Consider the following 11,455-nt stretch of genomic DNA (forward strand, 5'->3'; position numbering starts at 1 on the left):
TAAGTGTTTTAAAGAGAGTTTGAGCAACCCATATACACTAGGTCATCAAACACTTTTGGCCACTCAGAAAATCAATAAAACTTTTAAACTAAGATCACTATACAAAGGCAAACCGGACCACAGCTCCATGCATAGTTAATGGAACCAAAACAAACGAAAACGGAGACGGGATAAAATAAAGTGGCATAAAAACGTACTATATCAGACATTCATCAATCAACTGAGACAATGGTTATTATGACAGCTTCACATGTACAATCGAATAAGCTTTTACGCATCCCCAGCAGAGTTGGATCAAGTTAACTTGTTCTGTCTACAGATTTACGTCAGTTTCCTTAGTACGGATCTCACTTTTAGCATATATGAGTTGTTTGGTGCTTCCCATGCTGACCTTCATTCATTCAAGAACGAAAGAAAGTATCGTTCGTGAAGTGCTGCTTATGGCTGGCAGAAAAAATCGTTTTTGGGGGGATTAGCAAAACGGTGAACGATGATGCCGGTTCTGTCTTCCCACGTAACACCTGAATTTTCCCTCACTTCGAGCCGATGCCGGTGTCAGTTGTCACATCCAGTTGAATTGAGAAACTGACACAATTCTACATCCCACAACTATATTTATGATGACCACAACGAATGAGCAAGACTGTGGCAGAGAAAAGGTGTGAAACTCAATTAAGCCAATGCAATCAAATTGCTTTTAAATAAATGGAAATTTTCGCAGGGTTGATACAAGAAATTCCAATAAAGTAGTCGAGCATTGTTCATTAATCATTGAGCTGCTTCAAAGGCACCCTCGTCGTGTTGGTGAAGACAGAATTGGTTTTCGATAACGGTTGAGCGTTTGTTTGCATAAGGTATTGATGTATCTACATACAATTCACATTACGACAAAAGCTGATGCTGTTGTTCAGCGTGATGCTGATGTTCAGTTTGAAAAGATTTAAAGTTTTGAACTGGTGTCGACTACGATCGACTTTAAAGTAAATAAAACACCGAATTGATTACTGTACATATTATTTACTTTCAACTGGAACAGTATATCCTTTAAAAAATCAAGCTCTACTGTAAAGTTATCTTTAGTGCGATACACTAAAATCAACTCCCATTTTTATATTCAAAACTATGGAAACCTTAATATTATTGCAAAATTTCAGTTTCAGAAGATATAATGCAGTGTATTTTACAAACTCATTTAAGGTGAAGATTAATCAAAGCCAAAATTCAAATTTTCAAGAGCACGGATATGGAGAACCAAACACCCGTTTGAGCTGAAAACCTAATCGATTGGTCACCACCAGCTAGTGACCAATCGATTAAGTTAAAATTAAACCTTAAAATTAAACCAAATGGAAGTCTTCGTTGGCAATTAATCCCTACTACAAAATAATTCATAATGAATGCTGCTAGAGTCGGCATTGTGGAGGCACCACCAACTACTCATGAAAAATAGAGTTATGAACAAGGAAACAAGCGATCACTTACGGTAAATTTTATTATTTTGATGCCAACTCACGTTAGATCACTTTGCGATTTCGAATTTGTTTTAAAGTTTGTGGAGCAATTGATTTTCCAGAAACAGTTACGTAAGGATCAACGATCCGTTAACCTGATTATTAAAAATATTGAAATCAGTATTTCGATTCAAAATACTATTTGTAAAATGTAAGAAAAAAATCGTTGGAACCACAGCTCAACCGTCTATGCTCATTCTTTTTCTCGCTATGTTCCCATTTGCACGGTTAAACCTAGCTGGAAGTATTGTTTCCATATGGCAGCCACTGCCGTTTTATCCGTCAGCGAATCCCATTCTCTGTCATTCCACATAAAGGGCACTTCTAGGCATAATGGACACATTAAAATGGCAATATTATTAATTTATCCTCGGTTAGTTTGCAAGTTTGATATTAGTAGGATTACTGTATTCATTCATGTTGATTAACCTTTACCTTTTACCTTTAACATTTCTATTTTATATCCAAAAACATACCGTACGACATCTCAAACTTAATGAATTTTAAATAACTTGTCAATAAATGAAAAATAACACTGTAATAAAAGATTTGGCCACTCCAGAGCATCTGGCATAGGTTCCATAAGGGCTTCTTTGGGGATATTTCTGCTTTTGTCTCAATCTTTGTGAATTGTAAAAAAAACATGTCAATAAAAGAAGAATCAACTTATTAACATGTGATGTGGCCACTCCATAGCTCCAAGCACAGGTTTCACCAGGGCCTACTTGGAGATATTTCTGTTTTATATCCATAACAAACTAATTAGGTCACTCCTAAGCACCTGGTACTGGTTCCGCCAAGGCCTCTTAGGGGACTTTCAGTTTCATGTCAAAAACCTATTGTGCAACGTTTCAATCTTCATGAATTCGACAGAACATGTCAAATAATGAGGAATAGACCCTGTGTTTCCACTCCAGAGCATCACGTACAGGTTCCAGAAAGGCTTATTTTATGACAATACTGTTACTTGAAGAAAAAAAAAATGTAAATAAATGAAGAATGAACCTGCTACCAACAGATCTGGCTGCTCCAGAGCACAAAGAATAGTTTTCGCCGAAAACCTTTTTTGAAAATTTTCCGTTATTTGAACAAAACATAATGTGCCACGGGTAAAGCAAAATGAAAATCTGAAAAGTATTCAAATAAATCTAGGATAAAATCAATACAAACTGATGTGGCTTCTCTTCACTGATGCAGTCTTAGGCAGGATTTTTCTGAACAGATGTTTTCCACGATTTTTGGAAAATCTGTTATGCAGGTCTTCATGAATTGCCAGGAATGCACTGTGCAAGTAGTAAAAACTCAGCAGAAAGCTGAGAAGACAAGGACTTACAAGGAATCCACCAAAACTTTGTTTCGAACATCATCAGAAATCCAACAAGGTTTTGGCTAGAATGTTACCAAGAATCTATTGTAAACTTCGGAGTAAATTTTCTATTAATTACTCAGGGTTCTCAATAAATTTGTTGATAAAAACTCAAAAGGAATTCGCTTTGGAACTTCTCATGAATACACCATAAAACAGTCTTATGATTTATGAAATCCCTTTGGCTTACTGACCTTCGGCATATTTACAGCCAATAATTGTTTTAACAGTATAAAAAGAGAACAACCTATTGCCCGTTTGAAGAAGAGTAAATTCGACTAAACGTCTGATCCGTCAATCGTACCGCTTATTCATGAATGAAGGGATTCCACGTGCAACAGAATACAAATTTTGCTTAGAATATGTTAAGGATTTCATCAGAAATCAAACAATAATCTAGCCAACAATTATCTAAGTTGAAATTCATTCGAGATTTCATCTATTACCCGCAAAGTCCCATTCATTAAATCTCTGTGCATCTTCGACTGCTCCGGTCAATCACGGAGTGCAACTACGAAGCGGTCATCTATGCTTGAGCTCATGCTCATTATCAGCAAAAGTTTTACTTACAAATTCTTCATGCATTTTTTCTTTTTTTTTATTTTTGAGCTAAAAAGCCGGTTAATTCGCCCCAATTCAAATTGTATTGCTCTAGAGTGGCCAAATCTTCGCTTATTGACAAGTTCCCTCGTCTTTTGAATTCAAGAAGATTGAGACGTCGCACGGTATGTTTTGGACATTAAACAGAAATGTCCCCAAAGAGGCCCTCGTAGAACCTGTGCAAGGAGATCTGGAGTGGCCACATCTGTTTGTACCGAGGTTTTTCTTCTTTTATTGACATGTTCTCCCGAATTGAAGAAGATTGAGATGTCGCACGGTATGTTTTGGACATAAAACGGAAATGTCTCAGAAGAGGCCCTCGTGGAACCTGTGCCTGGAGATCCTGGAGTGGTCACATCTGTTTGTTCCGGTTTTTTTTATTGACATGTTCTCCCGAATTCATGAAGATTGAGACGTCGCATGGTATGTTTTAGACATGAAACGGAAATATCCTCAAACTGGCCCTGGCGGAACCGGCTACCCTTCGGTTCACTTATTCGAATTATGTTGAAATGATGACAATAGAGCATTATCTTATATTTTACATAAAAACTTCAATAATTAAAAAAATAATCACATTTCCCTATATGCCAATTATTTGAAACTGCGAGAAACTTCAAGTAAAAACCTCAAAGCACATTTGAAGTGGAAAACGAACTTTTATACAGTCAAATTGTTCAAATATAATATAGATTTGCAGTTCATGAAGTTTTGATTGAGTATGTATATTCTCAGAGATTGAGGGAGTGTCCATTTTGCCCCGTGTGTTCATTATGCCCATTATCCCCCATTCGTTGTTTTGTCGCTCGTCATGGATCATTCTATAAAACCTCCACATATCGTTCTGGTTCACGTTGTCTTGCGCTTCTGTAATCTTATTATCTTCGTGCACTCTGTCTTTTGCAGCGGATTTGCTTTTCTACTACTTTCACTATCCTATACGACTCCTACTCCAACACTATGGGTAGTTTTCATATAAACTGGCAGCCAAAAATATGTTTGCTATGTCATGTCCTATTTATGAGTTTTTTTGATTCAAATTTGATGTTTTGTTTTCAAAAAACAAGTGTTCGAGGCAGAATTTTTATTAGGATCAGTAGTGAAATAATGCATTTTCTAACTATGATGCATATAAATAAACCACTTATACAATTAACGTTGCAAAAAAACATTATAAATATTAGAACTTACATGGTAATGATGATATGAATCATTTTGAGATATTCAATTATCCTCTGTCGTATTCTTTAGCTGTTATTATAGGAAAATTCTCAAAAATAATTAAAATAAAAAAAGAAGCATATATGAAAACAGTGCAGCTAAATTCTTCAAGATCCTTTAGTTTGCATCCTAAAGTATCCTTGGAAATAAATTTTAGCCTGGGACGATATGAGACAAATACATATGCGATGTGTTAATTTTCGATGAAAAATCGAATATGTTTTTTCAGTGTATTCTTCATATTTGCTCAAAATTAATAACGTATTTCATTCCTTGAACCAATTTAGCTTTTCGAGTAAGCTTTCGAACAGCGTATAAAAATATGTATAAGTTATTACGATTATGCAGTATGTTCCATTCAAGATATACCTTGTGTTTGCGCTGAATTCCTTATTTTTATTAATGATCAGATCTGCTTCAGCTATTGGCTTACGCTGATAATTTTCAAATGCCTTCCACAATTTTCCGTCGATTTCCATATTGTGTGCTACTTATTATCCACAAAAATGCATGCAAAAATTGTCAATGGGCAAAACATGCTCTCAGCTATTAACTGAAGAAGTGTTAATAAGAACACCAAGCTGAGAAGCACGCTATGTTTTAGTTGGGTTGTAACGCCAAAGAGTTATTAATTGTTTAAGTGCTTATTAGTTTTCTATGTTAAGCTTGATCGCTTCACTGTGTTGGGTGAGGGTTAGCTCTTTTTAGCAGTTTTCCATATCAAAACACCTGTGTCTGATCCATTTATTCCAAAACAAAACATGACTTAAATAATATTTTGTAGCCTTCCTATTGTGCAAATATACCCAAATATGTACATTAGGGCAATTCGAAATTAAAAAATGCTTGAAAATCCAATCTCACATAACTTTTTTTACCATCGTTACCATAAAAAGAGTGTTCAGTAAAATGATTAGCTTTTTCCAGTACTAACGTGTTTGGAACATTTTTCAAAATTTCTCCATAGTAATTTCCATATAAACCTACATCGTCTTTAGGCAACCTTTAAATCACCACCTAGAGAGCTGAAAATTTCACAGAACACTATTTTTATGGTATAGATAGTAAGAAACATAACTCATTCCTCTAAAAATTTTGTAAGGCTTGTCACGCTTGGCTTGACCCCCTCCCCCATAATTTGTCCATGAACCCTTTGCTCATTTGGCAAAGCGTGTACTGATGGCTTTAGTATAACTATTTCTGGCTCTACAGAAACCCGGTCTGCTGTTTCTGTTTAGTGTTCTTTCAGCTATTAATTTGAGAATTTTGAGTTTTTATAGCTAGCACAATAGTACGCGATGCCCAAGTAATTGATAAAAACCTATCTTGATTTTCGGGAATCGGACAAGCTGTCGCTGGATTACCTATGCAAAATAATGCTTATTAATCGAATCGATGTTATAGCTCCTCTGTGCTCTATGCTTCCTGTTGTAGTACCTTTAACGTTTGATTACACTATATATGTTTTCTACATTTTCAAGATATTTCAGCAAAGCAAAGATTCATTTCGAAATACTAACGTGAAGTATAGTGCAAGCTTTGTCTATCCTGTGGGAATATGGCACATTAGAGTGGTTCAAAAAATCGTTTTTGCTCCACACCGCTCATTCGATCCTAGATCAAATTCTGAGCGTCCTCCCAAAATTTGAGCTTATTCGGATGAAAACTGAGACTGCACAAGTCCTTTGAAGTTTATATGGGAATTACTATGGGAAAAGCAAGCAGTTCATTCAATCGGTCATAATATTTGCCCATGTGCTCTTGGGGATTAGAACTACGTTGATACTGTGAGATACAATAGTCAGCTACAACTTTGCCGAAGACCGTTTTTAAATCGGACGCCCCAGTAATTAGTTTTTGATTTTTGAATGAGTTGTAAAACTTTGTCTATAATTATTGGGCTGTTCTGCGGGCATCACTGGATATATGCAGTAAAACATAGTAGCCATGATTTGTGTGTGCTATCTTTCGCGCCAGGTGCAGCAATGTTGCCTGTTCAGAAGTTAAATGAGCACTGCTGAAGAATTTGTGACTGGATATAAATCAATAACTAATTACTGAGGCGTCCGATTTGAAAACGGTCTTCAGCAAAGTTGTAGCTGACTATTGTATCTCACAGTATCAACGTAGTTCTAATCCCCAAGAGCACATGGGCAAATATTATGACCGATTGAATGAACTGCTTGCTTTTCCCATAGTAATTCCCATATAAACTTCAAAGGACTTGTGCAGTCTCAGTTTTCATCCGAATGAGCTCAAATTTTGGGAGGACGCTCAGAATTTGATTTAGAATCGAATAAGCGGTGTGGAGCAAAAACGATTTTTTGAACCACTCTAATGGCACATACATGCCGGAGTAAAGTAAAAGACGGACGAAGAAACCAAAAGCGAAGAATCGTAAAAGTATTGCTGTTGGTCACTATCAAAGGCTAGACAGCAAGAGAGCAGTTGTGGCTGAAAATTGAATAAATATAATTTATCATTTTTATTCGATTGGACACCGCACGTTTGGCTAGAGGAATCTTTTCACGTGAAATCTATTCTATGGCGAAAATATGCCCTTATCGTATCCATTGAGTTGGCCGATGCTCATATATTATGTGGGCACGTGTAAACGTGAATGATATAATATGTAGGTCATATCGATTACACATTCTGCTCTTGAGATGATTTCATGTGTCATTTACATTACAATTTAAAAAAATGGACAATTAAATACTACTTTAGTATTCCTGACAAATTTTAAAGCTTTTTGTTGAAAAGCGCCGACATTTATTTAACATTGAACATTTAAGAAGTTTTGTTTAGTTTGAGTACGAAAATATGTGCAAATTTTATAATTAAACAAAGAAGGCCAACAAATTTATTTTGTTTCTGGATGAACGTCATTTGAGTATGAATTTGAGTTGGGCCAATAACAAAATCTTAGCTAAATGAGTCGAAAAATGTTTCAATATCTACACGAAAACAATGCGGTAATTCTTATATGCACATTTGAAAATTGCAAAAGTTCGACTGTTAGCCTCTATGAATAAACCAGTGACAGACTTCAATTCAAAATTATGCAAAATATTTACGAAGTCCGCAAAATGACCCGATCCACGTGCAAAATTATTTCAATGCTTATTATTCGTCGAGCCTTGCTTTACAAAGCAATACTAACTGTGACTGGTATTTCTTTCTGTTAAACATAACTCATCGTGAAATGCTATCCAAACAGCTTGTTGTAAAATAAAATCCAATTATTCAGGTTTTTTTTTTCTGATGCTATGTTAGTGGTTTTCCATGAAATGTTAATTATGTAATTGATTCCATCCTTTCTCATGAGCTTGCTTTTAACACTAATTTTCATAATTGCAGGTACAGTAAACGCCAATGGAGAAACTAAACGACAGCGAACATCGTACACGCGTTATCAAACTCTTGAGTTGGAGAAGGAATTCCATTTCAACCGATATTTGACACGACGAAGAAGGATCGAAATAGCTCACGCTCTCTGCCTGACCGAACGACAGATCAAAATATGGTTCCAGAACCGTCGGATGAAATGGAAGAAGGAACACAAGATGGCATCGATGAACATCGTTCCGTACCACATGTCTCCCTATGGGCATCCATACCAGTTCGATATCCATCCATCCCAATTTGCGCATCTTAGTGCATAGGACGCGTGGCACTTTTCGGGTACTGGTTAGAGACTCAACCAGCTTTATCAGGAACAATATCAGGGATATCAGAATAATCAAGATAGTGTTTTGTTCGGAGGTAACACTACACCATCTGATTCGACTAAGTATAACCAAGAGTTTTGACTTTCCCCGGCCTAGCCTTCAGTCGAAGATGCTTGACCACCGAGGATCGGACAAAACTCACAGTGTAGTAGAATTGTATAGAACAAGATGATATCCCTGGTAGAAACTGTTACAAGCTGCTGTTGAGATATTCATCAAAGGAAAAATTCTTTCTTCGATTTTATCTTTGTGTCCAATTCATAATTTATTGTACTTTCAGGACCTATCTCCTATCACACTGTGTAAATATAGGATAAATTCGAAGAAAGCATCAATTCAATCTTCTCTAATCAGTATTCGAAAAGCAAACCTCGCGTTACGTGGGGATCCTTTATAGGTACTAGCATGTATTAGGCTATTGATGGAGTTACGTTTACTTTTCCATAATTTTCCACTTGTTTGCGTCAACTTGCATGCAAGTTTTGCTCTAAAGCAAAACCAGGCATAGCTAAGACTCGCACCTATGAATTCAGTTATGGCAAAATTATGGAAAAGTTATGATCAATCGTACTTGTATCGATTATAAGGTATCATTTTTGTTGTTTTCTTCCTTAATAGTATAACATTTTCGTTAGATGTTTCACACTAGCAAAAATCGTAAACTGATCTTTTTAGTTATGTATTACATGAACAAGATGATATTGGTCTGAGATATTATACACCGATTTTAACCTGCTCAGTTTTGAGTTACGCAATTAAAATACATTGAATGAGCTGTAAATATAGTGCGTTAAGACCTTTAATTTATTGAACTGCTGTAGAGCTATTGTGAAATAATTTTAAGTAGTTAAATAATCCACCAACGAAGATGCAATATTGAGATACTATATCATTGATCTTAGCACGAGGTTGCGAACGAAATTCTATAAGACCATGTTTATGTTTGTGTTATTTCATTTAAATTCTGTTTCCAAATGGCTCTGATTAGGCTTTACTTTCGCTTTTTTAAGTTCAGAAGATCAACACGCATTGACAAATTCGGATTACACAGGGATTATGTTAAAACAAAACATTTCTATATCAACGAAAAATGGCGAAGCTACTGGTTTCTTCGGAGACAGTAGAAAAATTCAGGGTGAATGATACTTCGAAATGTAACAAGAGTGTAATTGAAACCATAATTAGGATTATCGATATATTTGTTTTACTCTATCGCGATAAGAATCAATAGCCAGAAGATGAAATCATGAAATTTTATGCATTCCGAGATGATACTATTTTACCAACTAAAATGGCCAACTGAATATAGTTCATCAATTCAACATATGGAAGGTCGCTGACAACACATTTTGTAATGAAACTGTAAAAAAGAAAATACTAAAGTCACGATGAGAGCTGAAGTAACTGTAGTATAATCCTTAAGTGACAGTCAAATCGTTTTAGGTTAAAATAGGTCATTTACTTAAGACATAATTGCAGTTTGCGAATGAGAAATCTCATTTCAGTTCGTGACATGCCAAGCAATTGGTATACATTATTGGAAAATCATCTGTAATTCTTTATTTTTTCTAATTTTTTTTCAACAACAAGTTGCAAAACACCTCGAATTGATTAGTTTTAAAGGATCATAAATTCAACAGAAATAAAGCGAATTGAAACAACTTCCAGCTGCAAAATTTATTTAAATCGAAATCTCCTCTTCAACATCAATGCATTTCAATCGAATGAGGTCAAAAACATCAAATCTCGAACCACTAACTGCAAACACCTTGTTCCATGTCACAGTACAAAATTGTGAACGTGATAATTGGTTTAGCATGCATATGAGAATTATCAAGACAACACACTATCAACTGACAATTTAGCCACCACAAGCGTAAGAATCGGTCACGATAATTAGCACAAGCAGCATCACATGAGTGATATGGCATTCACGTATGAATATCGTAACACTTTATAACATTGATCATTAATGAAGTTAGATGAGAGATGAAAAGTTTTTCTTCCAATTATTTTAAAATCATTACATTATCATATATAATTTACATTTCTCTGGCATGAGATATATGACTGGAGATAAAATAATAAGAAATATAATTAATTTTGTTTAAAGAAACATAGCAAATTATTATTATTATTTATTTGAATTGAAAGTGTTGAAAGAGGGAAAATCCCCATTGAGTGATTTTGATTTAAAATCCTTCTCAAAGAGGCACAAAACCTCTTCATCTTTTTACAAAACGTTATAAAACAAACTTAAACTAAAGGCTCACACGGTAACGAACCATGGCAGAGCCATAATCTCGAAAGGGACATCACTGGATTACCTGCTTTGCTCTTGCCCACAGTTGATCAGCAGAAGTATTCTCGTTTCATTTTGTATGGCATCTAACTTCAAATTTATCGAAAGTGAAAGTTTTAATCCAAAAAATATTTGGTAGGCGTGATAGCCATCATCATCACGCACAACCGGTACCAAATATTTTTTTTGAAAATAGTTCCCAACTTTGAGAAATAATTCGTTAGATGCTTTTCGCCATACAAATGTTTTTCGCGTTGCTTTTTAGCGATTTTTCGTGCATAGACCCTAGCGTATGTGCGTTAAGTTAAGGTGTGGCGAGTAGCGAATCAGGGCATGCATAATCTATTTTCGAAAAAAATATTTGGTTCACGTTGTACGTAATGATAATGACTTTAACGCCTACCAAATATTTTTTCGATTAATGCTTTCATTTACGAGAAATTTGAAGTTACATGCCCTTCCCCATACAAAATGAAACGAGAAAACTTCTACTGATCAACTGTGGAAAAGAGCAAAGCAGGTAATCCATTGAAGTCCCACAGAGATTTGGTGTTTGGGTTTAGCTTATCATTCTCAATGTGCACAGATAGAGAGCTCAACATTTGAAAGTCAATAACGGCGCCGTCCACGGCCTTACGGGATGGATTGTTAGCCAGACAACCATTGTTACTAGCGACCGAGTACACCTCTGCATCTCCACAGTTGTCATGGAAATGATCTTGGG

At 35.5% G+C, this 11,455-nt stretch overlaps 1 protein-coding gene across 3 annotated transcripts in view; it reads left to right on the forward strand.

Moving 5' to 3' along the window:
- Positions 1 to 10,008, forward strand: part of LOC5572675 (homeotic protein Sex combs reduced) — a 155,522-nt gene extending 145,514 nt beyond the window's left edge. For all 3 annotated transcript variants that reach the window (XM_021838513.1, XM_021838512.1, XM_021838514.1), the window contains one exon: positions 8,059 to 10,008. In XM_021838513.1, coding sequence (XP_021694205.1) covers positions 8,059 to 8,363 — 305 coding nt within the window. In that variant the 3' untranslated portion in view covers positions 8,364 to 10,008. The remainder of the gene's footprint in view (positions 1 to 8,058) is intronic.
- Positions 10,009 to 11,455: the final 1,447 nt, after the last annotated feature.

The sequence above is a fragment of the Aedes aegypti genome, chromosome 1 (assembly GCF_002204515.2).
Source record: "Aedes aegypti strain LVP_AGWG chromosome 1, AaegL5.0 Primary Assembly, whole genome shotgun sequence".
In the NCBI taxonomy this organism is placed as follows: domain Eukaryota; kingdom Metazoa; phylum Arthropoda; class Insecta; order Diptera; family Culicidae; genus Aedes; species Aedes aegypti.